This window comes from Capsicum annuum, chromosome 8, assembly GCF_002878395.1.
Source record: "Capsicum annuum cultivar UCD-10X-F1 chromosome 8, UCD10Xv1.1, whole genome shotgun sequence".
Lineage (NCBI taxonomy): Eukaryota > Viridiplantae > Streptophyta > Magnoliopsida > Solanales > Solanaceae > Capsicum > Capsicum annuum.
In genome coordinates, this window is record NC_061118.1 from 55,886,683 (window position 1) to 55,913,888 (window position 27,206).

At 32.4% G+C, this 27,206-nt stretch overlaps 1 protein-coding gene across 1 annotated transcript; it reads left to right on the forward strand.

Annotated features, from left to right (window-relative positions):
• The first annotated feature begins 7,348 nt into the window (after nucleotides 1–7,348).
• Nucleotides 7,349–26,583, forward strand: LOC107852337 (phospholipase D alpha 1). Its single transcript, XM_016697398.2, has 4 exons — nucleotides 7,349–7,502; nucleotides 7,773–7,889; nucleotides 23,718–25,614; nucleotides 25,702–26,583. Exons 2-4 carry the CDS (start codon nucleotides 7,797–7,799, stop codon nucleotides 26,133–26,135), a joined length of 2,424 nt encoding a protein of 807 aa, XP_016552884.1. The 5' UTR covers nucleotides 7,349–7,502; nucleotides 7,773–7,796; the 3' UTR covers nucleotides 26,136–26,583.
• Nucleotides 26,584–27,206: the final 623 nt, after the last annotated feature.

Sequence of the window (27,206 nt, forward strand, 5' to 3'; positions counted from 1 at the left end):
TTTTTCACGACGGAGGTAGCAGTGGTTGAGACGCTAAATCGTGGATTCTCTACGACGAGAAAACCGTATTCAGAATCCTCTTTTAGTTCTAAGTCTAAGGTAGAATTTGTTCACTTTTAGCTTTAAAAATTTTGTTTAAATTTGAAAGTTGATTGGGATTATTGCTGATTTTGTGAATCTCATTAATTCACTGTGTAACTGATTGTGCGTAATTTGCTCCACAGAATAAAAGAGAATCTATTACTTCCTTAAATAAATATTTATTCTATTTTAAATGTATCACTTTTCATATGTATCACCTTATAACATATGTATCACAATTTTAAAAAATCAGGATAAAATATAATTAACCAAATAGTTGGGATAAAATGTAATATTACTTAAAGATTCAGCGATTATGTAAGTTTCTCTTATTAAAAATATATAAAAATAGTAATGCAGCAAACAATTATATAAGAATTTATTATGTGTGCTTAGTTTATTAAGGTATTTTTTTAATCTTTAGTTGTTCTAAGTCATGTATTACTAATATTTCAGCGTCTAATAATAATATCTAAATTTCAACGCATAATAGATATAAGCATTAGTAATATGGAGCTCAATAACGTAAGCTAATTAAGCATTGTATTTTTTAAAAAAATTACAAGAAAAAAAATCAAACGCTGATGACCAAAGAAAAAATTTAAGTAATCAAATAACTGTGCTACTGACATTTTGACATTTTCTTTTAACCGCCTAAGGTTTTCTTTACTTTTTCCAGTATTTATCTTCAAACTTATATATTGGTGTTCTTTTTCTTTGTTATAAAATAAGAAAGAATAAATAAGAAGAGTAGAGAGAAAATAGAGAAGTAATTCTTATTTCTCTTTATGGATGGGAGATCATAAGATTATAAATACAATGAACAAAACCCCTCTATTTATAGGAAAAATTTACTCCTAGTCAGAGTAAAAGACGGATGCTTCAAATCCTAATAGATATCAAATAGATCTTGATAGACATTCATAACACTCCCCGTTGAATGTCTAATTGGTAGATAATGTGCCTCGCTAAAACCTTACTAGAAAAAACCCAGTTGGAAAAAAATCTAGTGAAGGAAAAAGAGTACACATCTCTAATAATAGCATTTCGGCTGCCTCATTAAAAACCTTACAAGTAAAACCCAGTGGGACAGAACCTCGTAAGAGAAAAAGAGTACAACGCGTATTAACTCCCCTTAATGAGAACATCCTTGAACCTTTGCATCCCAATCTTGTACACCATCTTCTTAAAAATTGTAATTAGAGAAGACTTGGTGAATAAATCAGTCACATTGTCAGTTGAACGAATCTGTTGCATGTTAATATCATCATTCTTTTATAGCTCATGTATGTAAAAAAGTTTTGGCAAAATATGCTTCGTTCTATCTCCATTTATGAATTCTCCCTTAAGATGTGCTATGTATGCTGAATTATCTCTGTATAAAATTGTGGATAGATTGTCATATTTCACACTACATTTTTCTTAAATGAGATGTATCATGGACCTCAACCATACACATTCTCGGCTTGCTTCATGAATAGCTATTATCTCAGCATGATTCGATGAAGTGGCTACGATAGACTGTTTTGTATATCTCCAAGATATGGTAGTATCCCCATATGTGAACACATTATATGTTTGAGACCGAAATTTATGCGGGTTAGATGAGTACCCAACATCAGCATGACCAGTAAGATCGGGACTGCAATATTTAGAATAAAATAAACTCATGTATCTTATCCCATTTCGATGTCTCCTAGTAGGAGTAGAAATATACCTTGCTAACAAATTAAGCGAAAGGCTATATTGGATCTTGTAGTTTTTTACAAGATACATGAGTGCACCAAGTGTACTAAGATATGGTACTTCATAACCAATCCAAATTGGTATATTTCTCATTTCAGCAAATAATCTTATTGGTTTTGAAAACTCTCCAAGAGTTTCAATAATTTTCAAGCTGTAAGCTTATACAATATAAGGATTATCAATAAGTTTCCCAGAAACTTTTATATTTTGAATCCTTAAAGAAGTTTTCATACAAATTTTGTCAAAGTGACAATATTCAACATTTTATGTGTGACATCTTCAAGTGTCTGGACTGCAAATCAAATAAGTTTTAACTTACCAAGATGCATCCTTTCATGTCAATTGATAAATGTTTCTACGTCAGCATGCTTAAATTAACGTAGAATTAAGATTCTCCTAATCTTTCACAATATTGCGTCAATATTGTGTCAAAGATATTGATAATATATCATTTAGTATCGGTTCACAATGCGACATAACATTTTGAGATCTCATCACTTCATTATTTTCAGGTACATGAACCTCTCATAAGGTTTCATGAAGTGTTATGTCGTAGGCTCTTCAAGAGCTCATTGCCTTCTTATTATGATTATTTGCTCTTTATTTTTCAAGGACTATTTCATTTGGAACCGATTAGTCTACCATGTTTCACTCATGCATAGACTTTGTCCTATAGGAAAACAAAATAAGAGCACTTACGCTTAATAATCTCCTCTTTATGTTAGGAAAACTAACATACATCCTCTATCTTCCTAGAGGAATACATCTTTGTGCATCATAGTATATTCATTAATCATATACCGCACATCAAAACTATTAGATGGAATAGTTGGTTCATGACCTTGAACCAATTGAGGAGGAAGAAATAATCATAATTTATTGGTCTAATGCATACAAGTGTTATTGTATGCAACATATCATATTTCAGACCAACACATGAAACTTTGCTCTCATTAGTGATGGTTTAGCTATTTATCGAAGGCATTCAATGCCAAACCATCGTCATCAAGATAACTTTCTTGATTGCACAATCTAAAAATTATGTTCTTAACTCAATTTATTGAGAAAGCAACTTTATGAATATCAAACTGCAAATTGACAATAAATGTACATGTGATCATCTTATTGATGCATCTTTTCAACATATCACATGATAGGTGAACGAACCCTTATTCATCTTTTATAATTTTCAGATTTGAATGGATCCAATCCCAATATTAGTTGGTCCAACCAACTTATCATGAGAACAAACGACATAAACAATTCTTGAAGAATCTTCTAGTTCTTCAATACATGCACATCTTCAAGATGTCACAATCGTTCATATCAATTTATGAACTTTTATTTTAGTAAACTCAAGTTTACCATGACATGTACTTTTTCTTCAGTAAATTTCAGATTTACTATTGCATGAATAAATTTCAAATTTACTACTTCAGAAGTAGATTTCAAAATTATTCAACCTCTTTCGGAGGTGAGTTGTGACACAATCACAATCAAGTGCACGTTTGCATTAATAAGTTTCTAATTCCCCAGAAATGAAATATAATCATGTTTTAAGCCTATCAAATTATGATAGCTTATAACCTCTTTCAAGATTTTGCTACTTCAGAAGCAAATCGAGGCATACATATGATGTAGAGAATTTTTCTCTAGTATATCTTATAATTATATAAGCGTGTGAAAATATCATCACTTTTGATTATCATTATCATATTGTCCCTTCACGCGTACATTCGTGCATTTAATCACTTGTCTTCTTTCAGACATATTATGCACTGCTACCAAATACACCTCAAGAATGAAGTAAGTTGTCATATTTCAGACTTATCATATATTGCTACCACACTCACTTCATGGAATAGAGCATATTCAATGCGTTGAATTTCATGACTTTTCACCCAATACCTATTATTTTTCCTTAGCCATCATAATATCATCAATATGGTGCATTGAGAATCAGACTCTACGTCTTATCCATATAAAGACGTCTTATGCTATAAATTAATGGGACTTAAACCCAATATTTAATAATCATGGTGCATCACAATTTTAACTCGATGTCTTAAATTTAAATCCATCATCTTATCCTCAATCAGTAATATAATAAATCAAAAAAATTATTCAAAAGTCAGTCAGTAAATAAAAGTTCACAATCTTTATTTTACAAAAGAAAAAATATATCAAAAATATGCTGAAATTGAGATCAATCATTTTTAGTTGATAAGTCAAAACTGTAACATAATTTATTTATTTATTCTTTTATAGCAAAACGTGCACTTACTAAGCACAACTCCACAATAACATTGTTGTCAATAATAACTTTTCCTATATTATACTTTTCTATAGTTTTATTTCTGGAGTGAACAAATTATATGAATGAACATAGGAGTTCATGAAAAGAAAATATAAACTATCACATGGGCCATGGCATTATGCTGTATAGTAACATATAGATTTTCCATTATATATAGAAGAGGTGGTTTCGACCACCTCTTTCGATTACCAAAAAATCCAATTACTTTCACATAATTACATACCATGCACTAATATATAATAATTTTATTTTTTTATTATAATAATTTAAATATTTAATATATTTTATTAATTTATATTAATTAACTATAATTACATATTGAAAGTAAATTTTTTTTATTTATTTAATTGTCTATCATGTTCAAAATTAATTTATTGCCACAAATCATAATAATTAATAACTTAAAATATTTAAAAAACATATCGAAATTTTATTGACTCTTACCAAAAAAACCCTCTACTTCCACTTAATTACATGTCATGCCCCAATATATAATAATTCCATTATTTCATGATAATGATTTAAATATTTAATATATTTTATTAATTTATATTAATTAACTATAACTACATATTCGAAGTAAAATTTTTTAATTTATTTAATTGGCTATCATGTTCAAAACTAATTTGTTACCACAAATCACAATAATTAATAACTTAAAATATTTAAAAGACATATAAAAATTTTATTGACCCTCATTATTTTAGCAATGCCACATAAATTGAGATAAAAGAAAAAGTACTGCAAATCATAATAGTTAACAACTTAAAATATTTAAAAGATACATAAAAATTTTAGTTGACTCTCAAAATTGTATCGAAGCCACATAAATTGGGACACAAGGAGTAAATATATTATTTGATAATTACGTAAAAATTATTATAAATCACAATAATTAACAAGTTAAAATATTTTTTTAAAAATAGATAAAAGTTCTATTCAACTCTCAAAATTTTATCAGTGCAGCATAAATTATGAAAAAATAAAAAATTATCTTAATTAATTGCAAATAAATATTTAAAGTAAATCAATTTTATTATTTTAATTGACTTTTATATAAAAAATAATCTTTTTATTTATTTAAGTAAATTTAAATTTTAAAATTACTTTTTTCTTATATAGAAATACTAATATTTAAACTTAACTTTAAATTTTTAAATTATAAATTAATAAATTTAATTTAATAAAAAAAATTTCTAATGAATATTTTCTTAGAATTTGTGTTGGGTCAATATGTATCAAGTTAAAAAGAAATAAAGAAAAATATATAGTAAAATTTTATTATTGTGAAAGATAAATATAATGCACTATCCAATAATGTTTAATAATATCATATTTTGCATATGCAAATATAGCATCCTGTATTTAATTAATATATTATTCCGGTGAATTATCGATGATTACTTTTGGATATGATAAAATTATATTAATTTTTATATTAATAACATAATTAATCGCTCTTAATTAATTATTATGAGTCATCTAAGTATTAAGAAAATAAATAATATTTAATGAAAAATAAAATAGACATAAAATACGAAATTAACTCTTAATTTTTTAAATTAAATTTTCGTCTTTCGAACGATAATTTTACTATATCACTCCTTATTATAAGTTATTTATGTATTAGAAAAATAAGAATAACAAAATGATACGTCAACATAAAATATTTGATTGACTATCAAAATTATATTAGTGCCACATAAATTGGGACGGGACAGAAGAAGATATAAAGCAACATATATTATTTGAAAATGAAATAAAAAGTAATGTTAATAACAATAATTAACAAAAGAAAAATTAAAAATTGACTGATTTATACTTCAGCTGCCTCAGTCGTGATTTTACTATATCACCCCTAATTAATTATTATGGTCATTTAAGCATTGTGCCACATAAGTTGAGATAGAAAAAATATTATAAATCACAATGATCAAAAATTTAAATTATTTAAAAAATATAATTGGTTGTCGTCGACACAAAATTCTGGACAAGGAGAGTAGCATATATTATTCAAAAATTACATAAAAAGTATTATAAATTACAATTGTTAACAACTTAAAATATCTAAAAAAAATTAATATGTTATATATTTCAAAAAAATTACATGAAAAATACTAGAAATCACAATAATTAACAACTTAAAAAATTTAAAAGATATAAAATATTTGGTCGACTCTTGAAATTATATTAGTGTCACTGAAACTGGAATAGAAGAAAAGTATTATAAATCACAACAATTAAAAACTTAAATTATTTTTAAAATATAATTGACTATCAATGCCACAATAATTTGGACAAGAAAAGTAACGTATATTAATTTAAAAATTACATAAAAAAATATTATAAATTAAAATAGTTAACAACTTAAATTATCTAAATACGTATTAAAATAATATATGTTGAACTCATGCTAGATTCCGGATGAATCCTAGAAAACATATGCAATCCTTTTATTAAAAAAAATTATTTAAATATATCAAGATTGAAAAGATAAATAAATATTTTAATGTTAGACACGTGCTGAAACGGGCCATGCTTCTCTAGTACTTCAATACAAGATAAACTTTGATATATATAATTAATTTTCATTGCTTAGTGATCGATTTCCACAAAATTTGGCATATAATCAATAAAATTAAAATTTCAATGTTACCTGATTTATTAGCAAAGGACTAGTAGCCAATCTATTCCGCAAGTTAAATCATCGTGCTGATAATGTGTTATAAAATAAAAAAGTATAAATAAGAAGAGTAGAGAGAAATAGAGAGAGTAATTCTTATTTCTCTTGATGGATGAGAGATCATAACATTATAAATATAATGAGCAAAACCTCTCTATTATAGGGGAAATTTACTCCTAGTCAGACTAAAAGACGGATGCTTCAAATCCTAATAGATATCAAAGTAGATCTTGATAGACATTCATTATAATGTAAATACATTTATAAAATTCTTTTTATTTTCTACTATAGTAGTACTCCCTCCGTTTTATAATAAATGAATTATTGAAGATATAAATTTAATACAACTTTTCATTTTTATCCCACAAAAAGAGAAAGTTGACCTTATAATACCTTTTCAAAAGTTAATTGGTTGTCAAATCATAAGGATAAATTTGAAAAAAAATTCAATGATTCACTTATCTTGAAACATCAATAAATACCTTAACAATTCACTTATTCTGAATCGGAGGGAGTATTTATTTAGTTCACCCGGAAGATGGACGTCAACATCTAACATTTAAGTAGTTGATTCTCAAAAGATACCTCTCTATATATACCTACGTTTTCTATTGATGTCCTCTCAACGTTTTCTTATCTAAAGATTTTCTTCCTCAGCTCAAATTTTAATCTAAGGTATATATCCTATGCTAATGAAGTTTTCTTCTTCTTATTTTCATATTATTCATCTTTCTTTTGATGCAACAAATTCAGCTTAGACTCCTCTCTAACTGAGGCGAAGCAAAACTTTTAGTTTATGAATTCTGAATTACAATTATTTTTGTTTACTGAATTATATCAAACAATTTTTTCAATATAAATATAGGATTTGAACCGAACTTACTGATTTCCTTCTTGAAGTCTCTGATCTACTAATACAATAGTTTTTTGGTTGACATTTGTCAGAGAAGTGGATTGTAGGAGAGGAAGATGGCACAAATTCTGCTACATGGTACACTTCATGTTACTATATTTGAGGTTGATAAGCTCCGAACTAATATTGGCAAAGACATCTTCAATAAGGTAAAAATTTTAGTCATTCAAATTATTGGTGTCCCAGAAAACATGTATACTTTATTTTTTGAGTTATTTTCTTAACTGATGATTAGTTCCATCTACTAACAATTGACAACTTTCCATTAAATTACAGCAACCAACATATGTGTAGAACATAAATATTAGGAATGTCACCTTATTTCTTGTCAAATGGTTTGATTTAGTGAATTGTGCAATGAAAGGAAGCGTGTATTTTGTGCGCTAGAGTGATTTATTTGTAGACGACAGGTAGGTCAGTTATCGATAAGGAGTATGTGGATAACATGAATTCAGTTATTGCAAATATTTGGGTGGTGGGTGGTTCAAATTTTAAAGTTGCTCCATCTAGTCTAATATAAATAAATTATTAGATTGTGATATACCCCAAATATATGAACACGTTAATCAAAAGGTAATTTGTTAATAATATTCTTTTCATTCTTCTCAAACTCTTCTTACATGTAGTGATAGTCATTATTTGATTTTAAAAGTAATTAAACGGAAACGTCTTTCTACTTCTTTAGAGGTAGAGGTATGGACTGCATACATTTTACCCTTTCTAGACCTTATTATGTGGGAACACACTGAATTTATTATTATTGTTGTAGAAGTAATTAAAAATTTCCATTGAGTTGGTGATCTGTCACTGGACACATTACACAGTAAGGTGATCGGGCCTCGGAAAAACAATAAGGTAATTCTCAAAAAGAAAAAAAAAAAAAATACATTTTGAGCTTTAAAAAAATCCATTTGTCTTGGCCTATAAAAAAGTGCCAACAAGTTATTACTAATACTAGTCTAGAGGAGGTAATTAGTAAATCCACAAATCATTTTCTAGAAAAATTTAAATTGATAATAATCATAAGTATTATAGTAAAATCTATGCACTTTGTTAATTATTTTCTTAAAAAGTGGAAATTTCATTGTGAAGAAATAAACTGGACGGTGGGAGTAGATGTTTAGCCATTTAATTTTGGTACATAATTTATTTTATACTGAGAAATCATAGCAGTATTATTTCCTTTTTTCAAATATAATAATTTTGCTCAAAAATGATCTATACAGCTTCTTCAGTTTTTGAAAAATCTAATGTATGAGGAAAGATAAAAAGATATTTTCCCTTTTTAAAAATAATTGGTCTTATTGACTGACACTCCTCTTAATAAAATATTTATTAGAGTTAGTTTTATTAATTATATTTTAAAAATATAAATTTAAGTATATACATTTTATATAGTTATTTAATTATAGAAAATAATATTATTAAAAGAAATAACAAAATTCTCTTACTTCTATAAAAAAATATTTAAATAAATATTTTTAGCTAGAGAAGTAATTAAAATAAAATGGAGAGAGTAATTCAGTCACTCAATTCTTCATAATTAATGTTACCATTTGACTTTATCGTGGATGTGTTAAAATTTTAAAGGACACGTAATAGATTGGAGGGAGGATGGCAATATTTGACAAATAGATAGGAGGGAGAATGGGAATATTTAACTGGTCACGATATCTAAGTTTCGATCATTGTGATTTAACTTTTAGTATGTCATAATGTAAACAATAAAAACATACGACTAATGTAAAATGAAAATTAAGGTTAGTAAACATGGGGTTACTCCAACCATTTTAATTAGAGTCAGAGGTGGAGTCAAAATTTCAAGTAAAGGGATTCAATATTAAAAAAAATTAATTCGAAGGAAATTTCAATATCTACTATAATCATATAAAAATAATTTTAATCATGTATAAATAGTATATTTTTCCGCAAGAGGGCTGGCTCCGCCTCTGATTCGAGTATAAAAGATTGCATAGAGATTAGTTTTAAATACTAAAAAGTATTCAAAATATAATATATTTTTTTTATTTAGTAACTCTCTAATTCTAACACACACATAAATTAAAATCACAAAATTTAACAATCTTTCTTATTTTCTTTAATTTTGTATATAATCAAATTAAAATACTTATTCAAATAGAGAAACAATCTCTTCAATGTGCCATTTATCATTACAAGAAAGATCACAAAAGAAACAAGACAAAACAATAGCGTATTGATTGGATGTGGTTGCACATCCACCACAACTTTTTTTCAACAAGGCCCCAAGAAATGAATGATTTTTGTTTTTAAATTAAAGCTACTTTAAGCTTTGATTTGACTAGTGTAATCTTCCCCTTGCCCATTCTCCCAACCCACCAACTCCTTTTTCTGCGTCTTTTTAGTAAAAAATAAAATAAAATTGCAACACTTTGGTACTCGTATATTACAAACTCCATTGTAGTTATGTAGCTATTTTTAGTTGGTTTTGAAGAAAATGACACTAATAATTTGAAAACAATTTAAATTTAGTTTTTATTTTATTTTTAATTAGAATTATAATCACACAAATATAATGACTTGTTTAAGGTTATAAATTTCAAAAAATTTACACTCACATAATAAATGTTATATGACATATTTTAGACGATAAATTTTAAAAAATAATTCATTTTTATCTTAAATTATATTTGATCAAACTATGTCAGATAAATTAGAATGAAAGAAGTATTTTCTTTTTTTAATTGTTTATTCTTAATAATCAACATTTTGATTATTGGCGATTGCAAATAACGGTACTTTCCTCTATAGTCATTTCAATATTTGTCAACATCAGTTTTCCCACCTTATAACTAATGTAAAGAAATAGAGGGTATGCAATATCTTTTTAGTCTTAACCATGGGAATATATGCAAAGTACAAAAGAAAATGCTATTATTATTATTATTATTATCAACAATTAAAAACTATTGATATCGTTGTATTTTCCTACTCTTTAATCTTATAAAAGCTAGAATTTAATCTGCTTCAAGTTATTAAGGTTGACATTGGCCAAATTGAACAAATTATCGGATACGATCATGTAGAGATTAAAAAAAAAAAGTAAAACTTACCTAAATCCCAACAAGTTTACCTCTAATTACTTTGTATCCTTACTCTTCGTTAAATTATAAATAATTTCTTATTTTGTAATTTTTGAATATATAATTAGCATCTGAATACATAATTTGAAGTTTAGATACGTAATTTTGATTACTGAGATACATCCATTTCTGAAACTATTTAGTCGAGATACATAATAAACTAACTAGACAAAAGAGAGATACGTAATTAAAATAATGTATTTAAAAATTTATGAATTTGTGGATGTATCTAATTGTTTTAAGAAAAAAATGGGATTTAGGTAATTAGTAAGAAGGATAGGGATTTTATTAAATTTAGTAAAGATAAATTGTGGTGTTATGTATTTTTCATAACATATTAAATATAAGATGTCACTCTACCTTTGAATTTCAAAAAAACTTTTGTAAGAAACATATTTATAACTTTGCATCTTTAAAAATTTAGAAAAATAGATTTTAAATTAAAAATATATTTTTTTCAAAAGCTTAAAGCCTTCGATTTTTCCTCTTTTTTTTTTTTAGCTTTATGCCACTAACGGGCTTGAAGCCCCCTATTTGGATCATGAGTCGGTGTTGTGGTTAAGTTTGAGAGTTAGGTCTCAGGTCGAGATCAAATCTTAGGTCTCAGGTTTCGAGGCGAGAGTCAAAACTTGATCGAGATTGAAAATTAATTCTCATATAGGGGTCGCTGTTGGTAGTGGGTTGTCAGGGTTGGAACTTGAATCTGTGGTTGGGGTCTCAGGTCGCTATCGGGTCCAATGTCATTAGTATTTCCCTACAATATACCTAAATGATTTTGAGATAATATTTTCTTCTTATTAACTAAACTAGGGGTGCACATCTGTTGATTTTGTGTATTATCGATTTGCTTTGTCGATTTTCGATTTATAAACACGTTAAACCGACAATCAAACCAATAAAATATTTGTTATCAATTTTTGATTTAACTGATAAGAAAATACTCTCCTATTTTTTTTTTACTTTCTCTTATTTTCATTGTTCTATACTATCTTCATAGGGTCTACAAATTATAAGCAATAAGACAATAACTACAAAATGCAAAAGAAAATAAGGTATATATTTAATCTCACGCCACTATATAGAATTATGAATAAAAATATAATTTTAATATAATCTTATTGGGTTGTCAGTTTAACAATTAATTAAAATCTTAAAATAAAAAATCGAACCGATAATCTGGTACCGATAAACCAATACATTTTTATTGATTCGATTTATCAGTTGAATCGATTTTTATACACCCCTAATCCAAACTCTAGAAAAGTAAGTGAGAAACTTCTTCACGTTGCGGCTTGCTTTGGAGAATAAACATTGAAAATAATACGTAACGGTTGGCTAAATAGCGATAATAAGAAAGACTACAGTATAGTTGTTTAAATTTTCGATCGAAATCATTCAACATCAAATTGTACAAGACCTTAGTGATTCCAGCTTGTGGAATCCCAACTTCCGTAAAAGAACAATTAATCTCATTCACTTATATTTCGAGAAAAAAATATTTTCTCGAAAAACATTTTCCTTCATTACATACCCTAAGACTAATTTAGTTCACTCCTTCCAGAGTTATATATTACAACAACAACAACAACATACCCAGTGTATTCCCACCTAGTGGAGTCTGGGGAGGGTATATTACAACAAAGACTAAGAGTGTATGCAGACCATACCACTATCTCAAGAAAAGTAGAGAGGCTGTTTTCGATAGACCCCCGGCTTAGGACCAATAACAGTATAACAAATACAAAAAGTAAGCGGATACAAACTAGTATTGTATACAAAACAAACTAACAGTATAACAAACACAAAAGATAAGTGATAATGAACTAGTACGGGATGCAAAAAAGCCAACACCATTAACCCCAAAAAATACAGCCCCAACACTACGAACCAGAAACTCTAGACCCAAAGGACACTCTCCTATTACTACCGCCGCGCTCCCACCCCTAACCCTCTACCATAATCCGTGTCCTCCACACCTTCCTATCAAGGGTCATGTCCTCTGTAAGCTGTAATTGCTCCATATCATGCCTAATCACCTCCCTCTAATATTTCTTCGGTCTACCTCTAGCCTGAATAAAATCATCTATAGCCAGAGTCTCATACCTCCGCACTGGAGTATCAGGGCCCCTCCTCATCACATGCCCGAACCAACGTAGCCTCACTTCTCGCAACTTATACTCCACTAAGGCAACTCTCACCTTCTCCCGAATAATCTCATTCCTCACACTATCTTTCCTGGTATGTCCACACATCCATCGCAACATTCGCATCTCCGTCACCTTCACCTTTTGGATGTGGGAGTTCTTAACTGGCCAACACTCTGTTCCATACAACGTAGCCGTCCGGACTACCACTCTGTAGAACTTACCTTTAAGCTTCGAGGGCACCTTCTTATCACAAAGGACTCCCGAAGCGAGCCTCCACTTCAACCACCCTGCCCCAATACGATGCGTGACATCCTCATCAATCTCACCAGTACCCTGAATTATAAACCCTAGATAGTTGAAACTCTCCCTTTTCTTGATGGCCTGAGAGTCTAGCTTCACAACCACTCCATCTTCTTGCAACATATTACTGAACTTACATTTCAATTACTCCGTCTTTGTTCTACTTAATCGAAAACTTTTAGATTCAAGCGTCTGTCTCCAAATCTCCAACTTATCATTAACTCCACCCCGAGTCTCATCGATCAGAACCACATCATCTACAAATAACATACACCAAGGCACCCCCTCTTGAATATGTCGCGTCAAAACATCCATCACCAAGGCAAATAGAAATAGGCTAAGAGTTGATCCCCGGTGCAACCCTATCAAAACTGTGAAGTGCTCCAAATCTCTACCTACCGTCCTCACACGAGTCTTCGCACCATCATACATATCCTGAATCGACCTAATGTATTCCATGGGCACCCCTTTAGCCTCCAAGCAACTCCACAGAATCTCCCTGGGAACTCTGTCATATGCCTTCTCTAGATCAATAAACACCATCTGCAAGTCCTTCTTCCTCTCTCGAAACTGCTCCACTAATCTCCTCACAAGGTGAATGGTCTCAGTGGTCGAGCGACCAGGCATGAAACCGAACTGATTCTCAGAGATCGTCACGATCCTCCTCATCCTCAACTCTACCACCTTTTCCCAAACTTTCATAGTATGACTCAACAACTTAATACCTCTATAGTGTTAAGTGTTCAGAAAATATAATATAATAATATTATATTTGTATATTAATGTACTGAAAAAAATATAATATAATAATATTATATTATTATTGTAGGTATTGCATGATATTGTTCCATACTATTAATTATAAATAATATATTACGTATTAGATTCCATATCAAATATTATATTGTTTCAATAGTTTTTGGACATATTTTTTTCAATTGCTTAGTAATGTCGGATTAACAATTTTTTATAGTATAAGCCTTCACTTTGTAAAAAAATTTAATATATATCTTATTTGGTGTATGTCATTTTATTTGAAGATATGGATAGTTTTCAAAGTAAGCTGTCAAATTATGAAGATAGATGTTTGATTGATTCTGGCACTACACATACGATATTCAAAGACGAGAAATATTTCTCTTATCTAAACATGGGCAATATTAATGTCACTACAATTTCTGGTAGTGTTAATTTGATTGAAGGCTTCGGAAAAATCATTATAATCTTGCCCAAGGAAACTAAACTCATCATAAATAATGTCATGTTTTCTCCTAAGTCTAAGAGAAACTTGATGAGTTTTAAAGATATCCGTGAAAATGGTTATCATATCAAGACAATTGATGAGATAAATCTTGAATATCTTGGTTTCACAAAGAATGTTTCTGGGTAGACATGTGTTATTGAAAAGTTTCCTGCTTTATCTTCTAGCCTGTATTGGACAAAGATTTTTGTAATTGAGGCACATTCTATAGTAAACCGGAAGTTTACTAATTCCAATACTTTTGTACTTTGGCATGATCGTCTGGGACATCCAGGATCAATAATGATGAGACGAATCATAGAAAATTCAAATGGGCATCCATTAAAGAACATGAAGGTTCCTTTGAATGGTGAATTTTCATGCAATGCTTGTTATCAAGGCAAGTTGATTGTGAGGCTATCGCCAACAAAAGTTGGGATTGAGTCCCCCGCATTCTTGGAACGCATACATGGGGATATTTGTGGACCCATTCACCCACCTAGTGGGTCATTTAGATACTTTATGGTCCTAATAGATGCTTCATCTAGATGGTCTCATGTGTGCCTTTTGTCATCTCGCAACTTTGCATTTGCAAAATTGTTGGTACAAATAATACGATTACAGACACAATTTTTCGATAATCAAATTAAGTCTATTCGTCTTGATAATGCTGCAAAATTTTCATCACAAGAATTTAATGACTACTTCTTATCGATTGGGATAAGAGTGGAAAATCCTATACCCCATGTTCCACTCAAAATAGCCTTGCTGAATCATTAATTAAACGTCTGCAGTTGATAACAATTTTGCATGCCGCAACACTTGTTCGTCTTAGACGGACAAATTATCATAAATTTTATCCATTGCAATTGGTTTTGGGTCAAAAGCCTAATATATCTCATTTGAGAATTTTTGGGTGCGGTGTATATGTGCCTATAGCACTACCAAACCGCACCAAGATGGGCCCCTAAAGAAGATTAGGAATTTATGTTGGATTTGAATCACCCTTCATTATTCGCTATCTTGAACCATTAACGAGAGATATGTTCACTACTGTTCGATTTGCAGATTGTCGATTTGATGAAATAGTTTTTCCAAAATTATAGGGAGAAGATAGTGACATCAAAAGAAAAATTTTGTGAAAAAATTCTTCACTATCTCATCTTGATCCACGTGCTTCTATTTGTGAGCAAGAAATACAAAAGATTATTCATCTGCAAAAAATTGCAAATCAAATGCCGAACGCATTTACTGATTTGAAAAGGATCACCAAATCACATATTCCTGCAGAGAATAATGTCCCAATTCGAATTGATGTCTCTAAAGGACCATCCACTAGTGTCATAGCTAATGAATCTAAAGCACGCTTGAAGCGTGGCAGACCATAAGGTTCTAAGGATCGAAATTCAAAAAAAAGAAAAACAAATGGTCAAGATGACACTACGAAAGATCTTCATATGGAAGCTCAAGATTTGAGCAATGTTGATATTCCTGAAGGAATCGATGAGCCTGAGACTCCAGAAAATGAGGAACTATCCATAAATTCAAGTGATGTTGAAACTAATTTGAATCGATATGAAATAGTAGTAGATCATATCTTTGCATACAATGTTGTAACAAAAATCATGAAAAATAGAGAGTATCTTGAACCTCGATCTGTCACAGAATGTCGACAAAGAAATGGCTGGCCAAAATGGCAAGAAGCAATTCAATCTGAACTGAATTCACTTGCCAAACGTGAAGTTTTTGGACCTATAACTCAAACACCTAATGGTGTTAACCTTGTTGGCTATAAATGGGTCTTTGTGCGAAAAAGAAATGAGAAAAATGAAATACAAAGGTATAAAGCACGCCTTGTTGCACAAGAATTTTCACAACGGCCTGGTGTCGATTATGATGCGACATATTTACCAGTTATGGATGCAGTAACATTGCGTTATCGTATTAGTTTCACTGTCCATGAGAGACTTGAAATGCATTTGATGGATGTGGTAACAACCTATCTATATGGATCACTTGATAAATGAGATATACAGGAAAATTCTCGAAGGATTTAAAATGCTGAAAGCATATAGTTCAAAGCCTCGAAAAATGTATTCCATTAGATTGCAAAGATCATTGTATGGTTTGAAGCAATCTGGACGCATGTGGTATAACCATCTGAGTGAAATATTTATCTAAAGAAGGTTATACGAATAATAAAATTTGCCCATGTGTTTTCATAAGAAAACGACGTCGGAGTTTGTTATACTTGCTGTCTATGTCGACGACATAAACCTTATTGGAACGCCAATAGAGCTTCAAACGGCAATTGATTACCTAAAGAAAGAATTTGAGATGAAAGATCTCGGAAAGACAAAGTTATGCCTTGGTTTGCAAATTGAGCATTTGACAAACGGTATCTTTGTCCATCAACCTGCGTACCTAAAAAAGGTGTTGAAATGAGTCTATATGGATGAAGCACATCTATTAAGTACTCCAATGGTTGTTCGATCACTTGATGCGAATAAAGATCCATTCCGACCTCAAGGAAAGAATGAGGAACTCCTTGGTCCTGGGATACCTTATCTTAGTGCAATTGGTGTATTAATGTATTTTGCAAATACTACAAGGCTTGATATTGCCTTTTCAGTAAATTTGCTAGCAAGGTATAGTTCTGATCCTACTAGGAGACATTGAAATGGGATCAAACACATATTACGGTATCTAAGGGGGACTACCGATTTGAGCTTATTTTATTCTAAAGATTGCAGTTCCGATCTTGTTGGTTATGCTGATGGTGGGTACTTATCTGACCCTCATAAAGCTCGGTCTCAAACAGGCTATGTATTCATATGTGGGGGTACTGTCATATCTTGAAGATCAACAAAGTAGTCTATCGTAGCCACTTATCGAATCACGCTGAGATTATAGTTATTCATGAAGCAAGCGAGAGTGTGTGTGGTTAAGGTCCATAATAATCTCATTCGAGAAAAATGTGGCTTGAAATGTGACAAAGTACCACAATTTTATATGAAGATAATGCAACATGCATAGTACAATTGAAAGGTGGATTCATAAAAGGAGATAAAACGAAACACATTTCGCCAAAGCTCTTCTACACACATGAGCTCCAAAAGAATGGTGATATTGACGTACAACAAATTCGTTCAAGTGACAATGTGGCTGATTTATTCACTAAGTCTCTTCCAACTGCAACTTTCAAGAAGATGGTGCACAAGATCGGAATACAAAGATTCAAGGATGTTCTTATTAGGGAGAGTTAATATGCGTTGTACTCTTTTTCCTTGTAAGGTTTTTAATGAGGTAGCCTATATGTGTATTGTTAGACATTTAAGGGGGAGTGTTATGATATATATCAATTATAGTGAATGTCTATCAAGATCTATTTGATGTCTATCAGTATTTGATGTATTTATCTTTTAGTGTGAAACTAGGGGCAAATTCCCCCTATAAATAGAAGGACTTCCTTCATTGTAAATGATCCATCAAGAGAAGAAATAAGAATCACTCTCTTTTTTCTCTACTCTTCTTCTTGTTTATTGTTTTATGAATTTAAGTTTGGTACACCATCGATGTGGTTTTTTTTGACACCATCATGTAACTTTTACCTGCTGTAGTAGTTCGTTCATTTCTCAGGTAAAAATATAAAAATGAATGACCTGGTACAACAGACAAATGTCACCTGATGGTGTAAAAAAAAACTACACCGACGTTGCACCTACTTAAACTCTTGTTTTATAACAAAAAGTTAAAAGTTTGGAGTATCCCTACTTTTTCTTTTTGGCTTAAAATTTTGATCAATCCTTTTACTTTTTTTATCCTCAATATTTTTTATAATCCCCAAATTACCAAAGCTGAGAAATTTCTCTCTCAATTTTTTTCACAGTTGCCATCTCCGCATCTTCGCTCTGCATTTCTTCTCATCTTTTCTCCTTTTATTTTATTTGTTAGCTTCTTATAAACTAAAATGATGAAAGATTAAGTTTCTAACTTTCACATTCCTCGTGGTTTTATGATTCCGTAATATGAAAACTTGGATTGCATGAAAAATTCTGTAATTTGTTTCGACAAAGAGATCTATAGCTGGTTTTGGTTAAAAAAGTAATTAATAAATATTAAATATTGAAATAAAATTCTTACTGTAATCAATTTTTTATAATGTTAACAGTTTCAAGATATTTCAGAAATTTTGATAAAAAAATTGCTTAGTAGCACTTGTCTACCAAATACAACAATAATATTTTTTCAACTTCAACACTTATCTAAACACAACCGATTATTTTAGTTTCAGCATTTTAAAGAAGTGTTTTAGTACTTTTTAAAAACCTTTTTTCAGCCAATTCAAACGGACTCTCAGAATAAAATGAGGCTAACATAAGTGAACACAGTAATGCTTGTGCCTCACAAAATTCTCCCCAAAACACTGTGATGCTACCAAGTGGAAGGAATGGACCCTATTTATAGAGTTATAAATCTTTTGTAACAATAGAAAGGATTAGTCAAATGTGAAAAATTCAATTAATGATTAAAAAAATTTAGGACAAACACCCAAGAATTTTACCCGAATCTATCAAAAACAACTTTTTATTGGTAGTGATATGAACTGCGTACACTTATCCATAATAAGTATGTTGTTGTATCGAAGAATTCTTCCCCTTGATCGAATTTCTGACAATAAATTTATTCTACCTTCTTCATATTATCTTCAACAAATTGAATCCATTTCCAAAATCTCTCTATCATTATGTAAGTCTCCTTGACATTTTCATATGTTCCTAATGTTGAAAGCAGTGAAAGTGGAACTTGGAATAATTTAAAGGCTGTTTGGTTTGCGGTATTAATGTAAATAATTTCAGGATAAAATAATAATCTCGGGATAAAAATTTTATGCACTCATTTGATTGTCAATATCTGGAATAACTTATTCCGAGATTAAAGATATGGTGGGATTATTATCCCAACTTTAAGTTATCCTTGGTATAAAATATAAAATGACTAAAGTACCCTCAAACTCTATATTTTTATTTCACACATATATAGATTTTCATTTTTCCTAACAAATTTATCATGGACAAGTTATTAAAGTATGTTAACATTCCCTTTATATAGCTTAATACATGCTTAATTATTAAATTACAAAATATTTTTATATTTAGCTAAAAATATTTGATTTTTTTTTAAAAAATACAATTTGACTCTCCAAATATTAATGATACTAAATAATGAAAAATGAGAATAATTCTTTTTCACATTTTTTTTATGATGATTTTTTTTGACAAAAAATGAGATTATCAATATTTTATGAAATTTAGACCAAAATAAGTAATTTAACATGAAATATTAGAGCTTCATACACATTTAAGAAATATCAACATAAATTTCTTAATATATATTTTTAGGAAAAAGAAATTAGTAAAGTTAAAAAAAAATTAGTAACTTTTTATTTTTTTTTGTATGATTTAATATGAAGGAAAATAATTAAACTAAATATTGTGAAGAGTATTTTAGTAAACAAACAATATATTTTTACAAACAATGCACTACATGTTATTTTTTGTACCACAAATCAAACAATCAGTAAAAAGTAATACGGGATAACTTATTTCAGGATTACTAATTCCAACATAATTAATCCCGTATAACTAGTTTTCAAACAAACGACCCCTAAGAATACTATAAATGTGGGCTTGACTTTTGACCAAGACAAGTGGGAGACTCGATTTTGGCCATATTGATTCAGATTACGGTAGACTTGAATAAACGAAGATCTCAGACGTATTATGTTTTCTCTATTTATAGTAATATCATACTTTTAGAAGGCGACTTTACAGTTTGTTGTTGCATATCTTCCGTAAACACTGGAAAATATACCGCATTTTAGAAGCAATGGAAGAGGTTACTTGGCTAAAAAGCTTGGAAGTGATCTTATCTCGACTCAGAAGAAGAATTCATTATTTGTGATAATTATTGAGTCAGTTATCTTACCAAGAGTTTGATGTTCCAACAAAAGATAGAAATATAGATGAGTAAGGTATTATTTTATCCTAGACATTATATAAAAAGAGAGAATCGATATGACAAAAATATCTAGACATGATAATCCAGTTGATATGATGACTGGAGCAACCCTAGTCAATAAATTCAGGCATCACTAGGCTATATTGATGTCAAAAATACTCAAAACCTTCGCCAAAGTTGAGGACAAAGAAAAGAGATTTTGTTCTTCTTGATGAAGACAATTCATGCCAATGAGAAAATTTTTTGTTTATTCCTCGAATTTTGTGGATCCGAATTGAGACCCGACTCAAAAGGAAGTCTTACAATTGGTTATTGCTCATGTCTTATTCGAGTGCTATCACGCCGAGATAACAGCAAAAGTTCTGAAATTGTCGCGATTCTGGCGGGGTCAGTGCACAATAGAGGTAGAGATTCTGAATACAGTGCAATCGCAATGTAGCGATCTGCATTTTCGGAACCCAATTCTATTAGATTTTCTTATATTTTTGGTTCCATTTAGCAAGTAGGTTTAGGACTCACTTGGGATATATAAAATAAAGGGGTTTCGAATTGTGTATCTTTTGTATTGTTCTTCATTATTGAAAATTCTCTCTGCTTCTGCGTGCAGAATATAATCGTCGAACATCATTAATTTCGCGTGTTATATCTTCCCTTCTATTTGTTTTATGTGTGATTTTGTGCTAGTTAATCCGCGATATTCTCCAATAATTAGTGATAGGTACGTTTGTCTCAAATTACTCTACCATATTTGAATAGACTTTGGTCAAAGCCATTTTTAAGTGCTAAATGAAAATGTTATGAAGAAACTACAGCAAAGATGCCCGAGGCGTGGAGGTGGAGTACCATGATCCCCCTCTATAAGAATAAGGGGGACATTCAGTGTTGCAATAACTATAGGGGGATTAAGTTACTGAGTCACTCTATGAAGATCTGGGAGAGAGTGGTCGAGGTGAGGCTGAGACGGATAGTGTCTATCTCGGAAAACCAGTTCGGATTTATGCCCGGCCGCTCGACGACGGAGGCAATTCACCTGGTACGGCGGTTGGTGGAGCAATATAGGGAAAGGAAGAAGGATTTGCACATGGTGTTCATCGACCTAGAAAAGGCGTACGACAAAGTCCCCAGGGAGGTGCTTTGGAGATGCTTGGAGGTGAGGGGAGTACCGCAGGCATATAGCAGAGTAATTAAGGATATGTATGAGGGAGCGAAAACCCAGGTGAGGACGGCGGGAGGAGACTCAGAGCATTTCACTGTCCTGACAGGATTGCATCAGGGATCTACTCTTAGTCCCTTTTTGTTTGCGCTAGTAATGGATGTGTTAACGCGGCGTATCCAAGGGGAGGTGCCGTGGTGTATGCTTTTTGCAGACGATGTAGTCCTGATAGATGAGACGCGAGGGGGTGTGAACGACAAATTAGAGCTGTGGAGGCAAACTCTGGAGTCTAAAGGGTTCAGGGTGAGCAGAACCAAGACAGAGTATGTGGAATGTAAGTTTAATGACGTAAGGCGAGAGAATGAGGTAGTGGTGAGGCTAGAAGCGCAGGAGGTAAAGAAAAGGGATAAGTTCAAGTACCTCGGGTCCGTGATCCAGAGTAACGGTGAGATTGACGAGGATGTCTCGCACCGTATCGGGGCGGGATGGATGAAGTGGAAACTTGCATCGGGGGTGCTGTGTGATAAGAAGGTGCCGCCCAAGCTTAAAGGTAAATTCTATAGGGTGGTAGTCCGTCCGGCCTTGCTGTATGGAGCGGAGTGTTGGCCAGTTAAGAACTCCCACACCCAAAGAATGAAGGTGGCAGAAATGCGGATGTTGCGCTGGATGTGTGGACTGACCCGAAGGGATAGAGCTCGGAATGAGACTATCCGGGAGAAGGTTGGGGTGACTTCAGTGGAGTGTAAGATGCGGGAAGCACGATTGAGATGGTTCGGACACGTGAAGAGGAGGGGCATGGATGCCCCGGTCCGTAGGTGTGAGAGGCTAGCGTTGGATGGTTTTAGACGGGGTAGGGGTAGACCGAAGAAGTACTGGGGTGAGGTGATTAGGCGGGACATGGAACAGTTACAGCTTACCGAGGACATGACCCTAGATAGGAAGGTCTGGAAGACGCGAATTACGGCAGAGGATTAGGGCCTGTTCGGGTCGCTAATGTAGGGAGGTAATTGGTGGGGGTGTATTCCTGGTATGATTCCGTATTCAATGTTCTGTTCCGTGTTCCGTGTTCTATGTTTGTTACGAATCTGTGTGCTTTCCTCTGCTTTATATTCCTGCATTCCTGCTTTACTCTGTTTTATATTCCTTATGGCTGCAGTATCTATGTTATGTCATCTGCTTCTGTGCTGTACTATGTGTTTGTTTGATATCTCGTAACTTGAGCCGGGGGTCTTTCGGAAACAGCCTTTCTACTTCATCAGAGGTAGAGGTATGGACTGCGTACATCTTACCCCCCCCAGACCCCACAAAGTGGGAATACACTGGGTTTGTTGTTGTTGTTGTTTGTATTTTTGTTTTCCCCAAATATTCATACTTTTTACTTTCAAAAGTTTAAATTAAGTAATTTTTTGCTAACTTATATAATGTATTACTCCCTCTGTTTTATAATAAATGAATTGTTGGATTTTGACACACGTATTAAGGAAAAAACATTAAAGACATAAATTTAACACAATTTTTCATTTTTACCCCAAAAAAGAAAAAGTTGAACTTAAAATATCTTTTCAAAAGTTAATTGGTTGTCAAATCATAAGGACAAATTTGAAAAAAAAATTCAATGATTCACTTGTTTGAAACACCAATAAATATCCCAATAATTCACTTATTCCAAAACGAAGGGAGTAGTTCTTTTTGTTCTATAAGAGGAACTTGGAATTATAGAGAGGTTGGAGTAGTGTTGCTTATCAACAATTCAATAAAAATGAAGAAATAGTACCTTCATTCTTGACCCAAACAAACTTGAAGTTTGAAAATGAGGCATGGTTATAGTTCTATGTTAGTACTTTTGATATCTATTCTTTATATAACTTTAATGTAAAATAAATGAATTAATGAGTCCAACTTAGCTTCCAATAATGGTCAAATTAACTGTCCACGAGACAGTAACAAAATAGTCTGCTTATTAGCAGTTTCATAATGTACTTATTTTCTTGTAGGTGGTGCAAGGTATTGAGGGAGCTATTGGCTTCAACAAGACAGCGTCAAGACTGTATGCAACCATTGATCTTGAAAAAGCTAGAGTTGGCAGAACCAGATTGCTGGATGAACACAAAAATCCGCGGTGGTATGAGTCCTTCCACATTTACTGTGCCCATATGGCTTCTGATGTCATATTCACTGTCAAAGTTGATAATCCAATTGGAGCAGAACTCATAGGAAGAGCTTACTTGCCGGTTGAACAGCTGATACATGGAGAAATTGTTGATGAATGGCTTGAAATTCTCAATACAGAACGAAAACCCGTGCATGGACACTCTAAAATTCATGTGAAGTTGCAGTACTTCGATGTCACAAGGGAATGTAATTGGAACAGAGGGATAAAAGTCACAAGGTTTCCTGGAGTTCCTTACACATTCTTTAGTCAAAGACAAGGATGCAGGGTCACCCTTTACCAAGATACTCATGTTCCTGATAATTTCATCCCGAAAATCCCTCTTACTGGTGGCAAGTTTTATGAGCCACAGCGATGTTGGGAAGATATTTTTGACGCCATAACTAATGCCAGGCATTTGATTTACATAACTGGATGGTCTGTTTATACCGAGATCACCTTGATAAGGGACAAGAGGAGGCCTAAGCCTGGTGGAGACATAACGCTCGGGGAGTTGCTTAAGAAGAAAGCTAATGAAGGTGTGAGAGTTCTAATGCTGGTCTGGGATGATAGAACATCTGTTCCTGTGTTGAAACAAGATGGGCTAATGGCTACACATGATGAAGAAACTGCAAATTATTTTCGAGACACTGAAGTAAATTGTGTGTTGTGTCCTCGAAATCCTGATGATGGAAGGAGCATTATTCAAAACATAGAGATTGGGACAATGTTTACTCATCATCAAAAGATTGTAATTGTTGATGGAGAATTGCCTAATGGAGACAGGGAGAGGAGGAGAATTGTGAGTTATATTGGTGGGATTGATCTTTGTGATGGCAGATATGATACACAATTTCACCCCCTTTTCAGGACTTTGGACACAGCACATCATGATGATTTTCACCAACCAAATTTCACTGGTACTTCAATTCAAAAAGGGGGACCAAGAGAGCCTTGGCACGATATCCATTGCCGACTAGAAGGGCCAGCTGCTTGGGATGTGCTCTTCAATTTTGAACAGAGGTGGAGGAAGCAAGGTGGGAAGGACTTGCTTATAAACCTGAGGGATATCGATGATATAATTATACCACCATCACCGATTATGTTTCCTGATGATCATGACACATGGAATGTTCAAGTTTTTCGATCAATTGATGGGGGAGCAGCCTTTGGCTTTCCTGATGCTCCTGAGGAGGCAGCCAAGTCTGGTCTTATAAGTGGCAAGGACAACATCATTGATCGAAGCATACAGGATGCATATATTAATGCCATTCGCCGAGCAAAGAATTTCATTTACATTGAAAACCAGTACTTCTTAGGAAGCTCCTTTTCGTGGTACTCTGATGATATCAAGGATGAAGACATTAATGCTCTACAGTTGATCCCAAAGGAGCTGTCGTTGAAGATAGTTAGCAAAATTGAAGCAGGGGAAAGGTTTACGGTTTATGTTGTGGTTCCAATGTGGCCAGAGGGCCTTCCTGAGAGTGCATCTGTACAAGCGATACTGGATTGGCAAAGGAGGACCATGCAAATGATGTACACTGATATACTTCAAGCTCTAAAATCCAAAGGAATTGTAGCAAATCCCAAGGACTACTTGAGTTTCTTTTGCCTTGGCAATAGGGAAACAAAGAAGAGAGGAGAATATGAGCCTTCTGAATCACCTGAACCCGATTCGGACTATACAAAAGCTCAAGAAGCCAGACGTTTCATGATTTATGTACATGCCAAAATGATGATAGGCAAGTTCAATTAGAAATCATTGCATATCTTATTATATATTTCCAAATTAAATACTTCATTATTATTTTTGTGTGTTTTATTTGCAGTGGATGATGAATACATTATTGTTGGATCAGCTAACATCAATCAAAGATCAATGGATGGTGCCAGAGACTCAGAAATAGCAATGGGAGCCTACCAACCATTTCATCTCTGTGTGGGGGAGCCAGCAAGGGGTCAGGTTCATGGGTTCCGGATGGCGTTATGGTATGAGCACTTGGGCATGTTAGATAACAGTTTCCTTAATCCAGAGAGCGTGGAATGCATCCGGAAGGTGAACAAAGTTGCTGACAAATATTGGGATATGTATTCAAGTGAGAACCTCATTCATGATTTGCCTGGACACCTTCTTACTTACCCTATTGGTGTTACTGAAAATGGAGAGGTCGCTGAACTACCTGGAGCACAATGCTTTCCTGACACCAAGGCACCTGTTCTTGGTACCAAATCAGATTTTCTTCCTCCCATTCTCACAACCTAAACTTCCAACTTTTAATTTGTTAATTCATTCTCTAGACATATATTATAATTATGGTGTATATGTTAATAAGGTTTCTTAATTAAGGAAAGAAAAGCTTACTATCACCGCAGGCTGCGGTAGAATGGTAAAGGTTTTCTACTCTTAACCAAAGGTCTCGGGTTTGATCTACGGGAAAGCAACCCCTTGGTAGGGTGGACTACAAAACCCCATAGTATGGGCTTTTTACGGTGGAAGTCCAAATTATGAAAAGCAGTGAACTTTGGGCATCAAATGATTGTACAAAAAACCAGCAGGGCACTACTTTATTTATCATATATAGCAGTTTGTGTAGTTATGTTGGTTGCCAATTACTTGCCACCACTTCTTGTGCTTTCTACAAGTGTTGTTGTTGTCAAACAGTTCAGCTTATTGAGAATAATTTTAGTAGCCTAAGATTTTTCAAGAATCACATTCCATTTTATGAGAGAATAATTATGTTACTACGTTAGTATAAGGCAGCCCAAGCAGATTCATCAAGCTTGAATGGCATTGTGTTAAGAATGTTGGCATCACCCTCAAGGTGACATTGTTGACTAAACAGATCTGACGCGACTGGATTACTTAAAATGGTCATCTAATTATAGCAAATTTTCTACCAAAGTCACTTATGTTTATTTTGTATCTATGAAGTCATTCAAGTTAGATTAGTTTATCAAAAAGTTACTGCCTACTGGCTTTGTATGTCTGAGGGGATTCTAGTTCTACTTTTAATAAGGGTAGGGGGCAAGTGTCGCTTGTGAAGTTTCAGTGTGCAAGTGATTTTTCTGGACAACTTTACACAAACTATTTATGGATTTACATCCAATAAATTGAAATGCTTATGGTTACCAAAATCTGGCTTCTAATCGAACGGATGATTTGTAGAGACACACAAAGTACTTAAGAAAACATTTGTTGCATAATCTGCGCACCAATTCACAGAAGGGTACTCCGTTCATTCCCCAAAAAGACTGGTCATAGATCTCATTCGCATTCTATGTGATTGAGGAAGTATCTTTAATATCATAAGTGAAAGTTGGTTTTTCCCAATGG

Excerpts from the sequence above, each read along its gene's own strand:
- LOC107852337 (XM_016697398.2), top strand. The coding sequence starts at position 7,797 with ATGGCACAAATTCTGCTACATGGTACACTTCATGTTACTATATTTGAG. Across the intron at positions 7,890-23,717 it reads GCAAAGACATCTTCAATAAG|GTGGTGCAAGGTATTGAGGG; the intron begins GTAAAAATTTTA and ends ATTTTCTTGTAG. Across the intron at positions 25,615-25,701 it reads ACATGCCAAAATGATGATAG|TGGATGATGAATACATTATT; the intron begins GCAAGTTCAATT and ends TTTTATTTGCAG.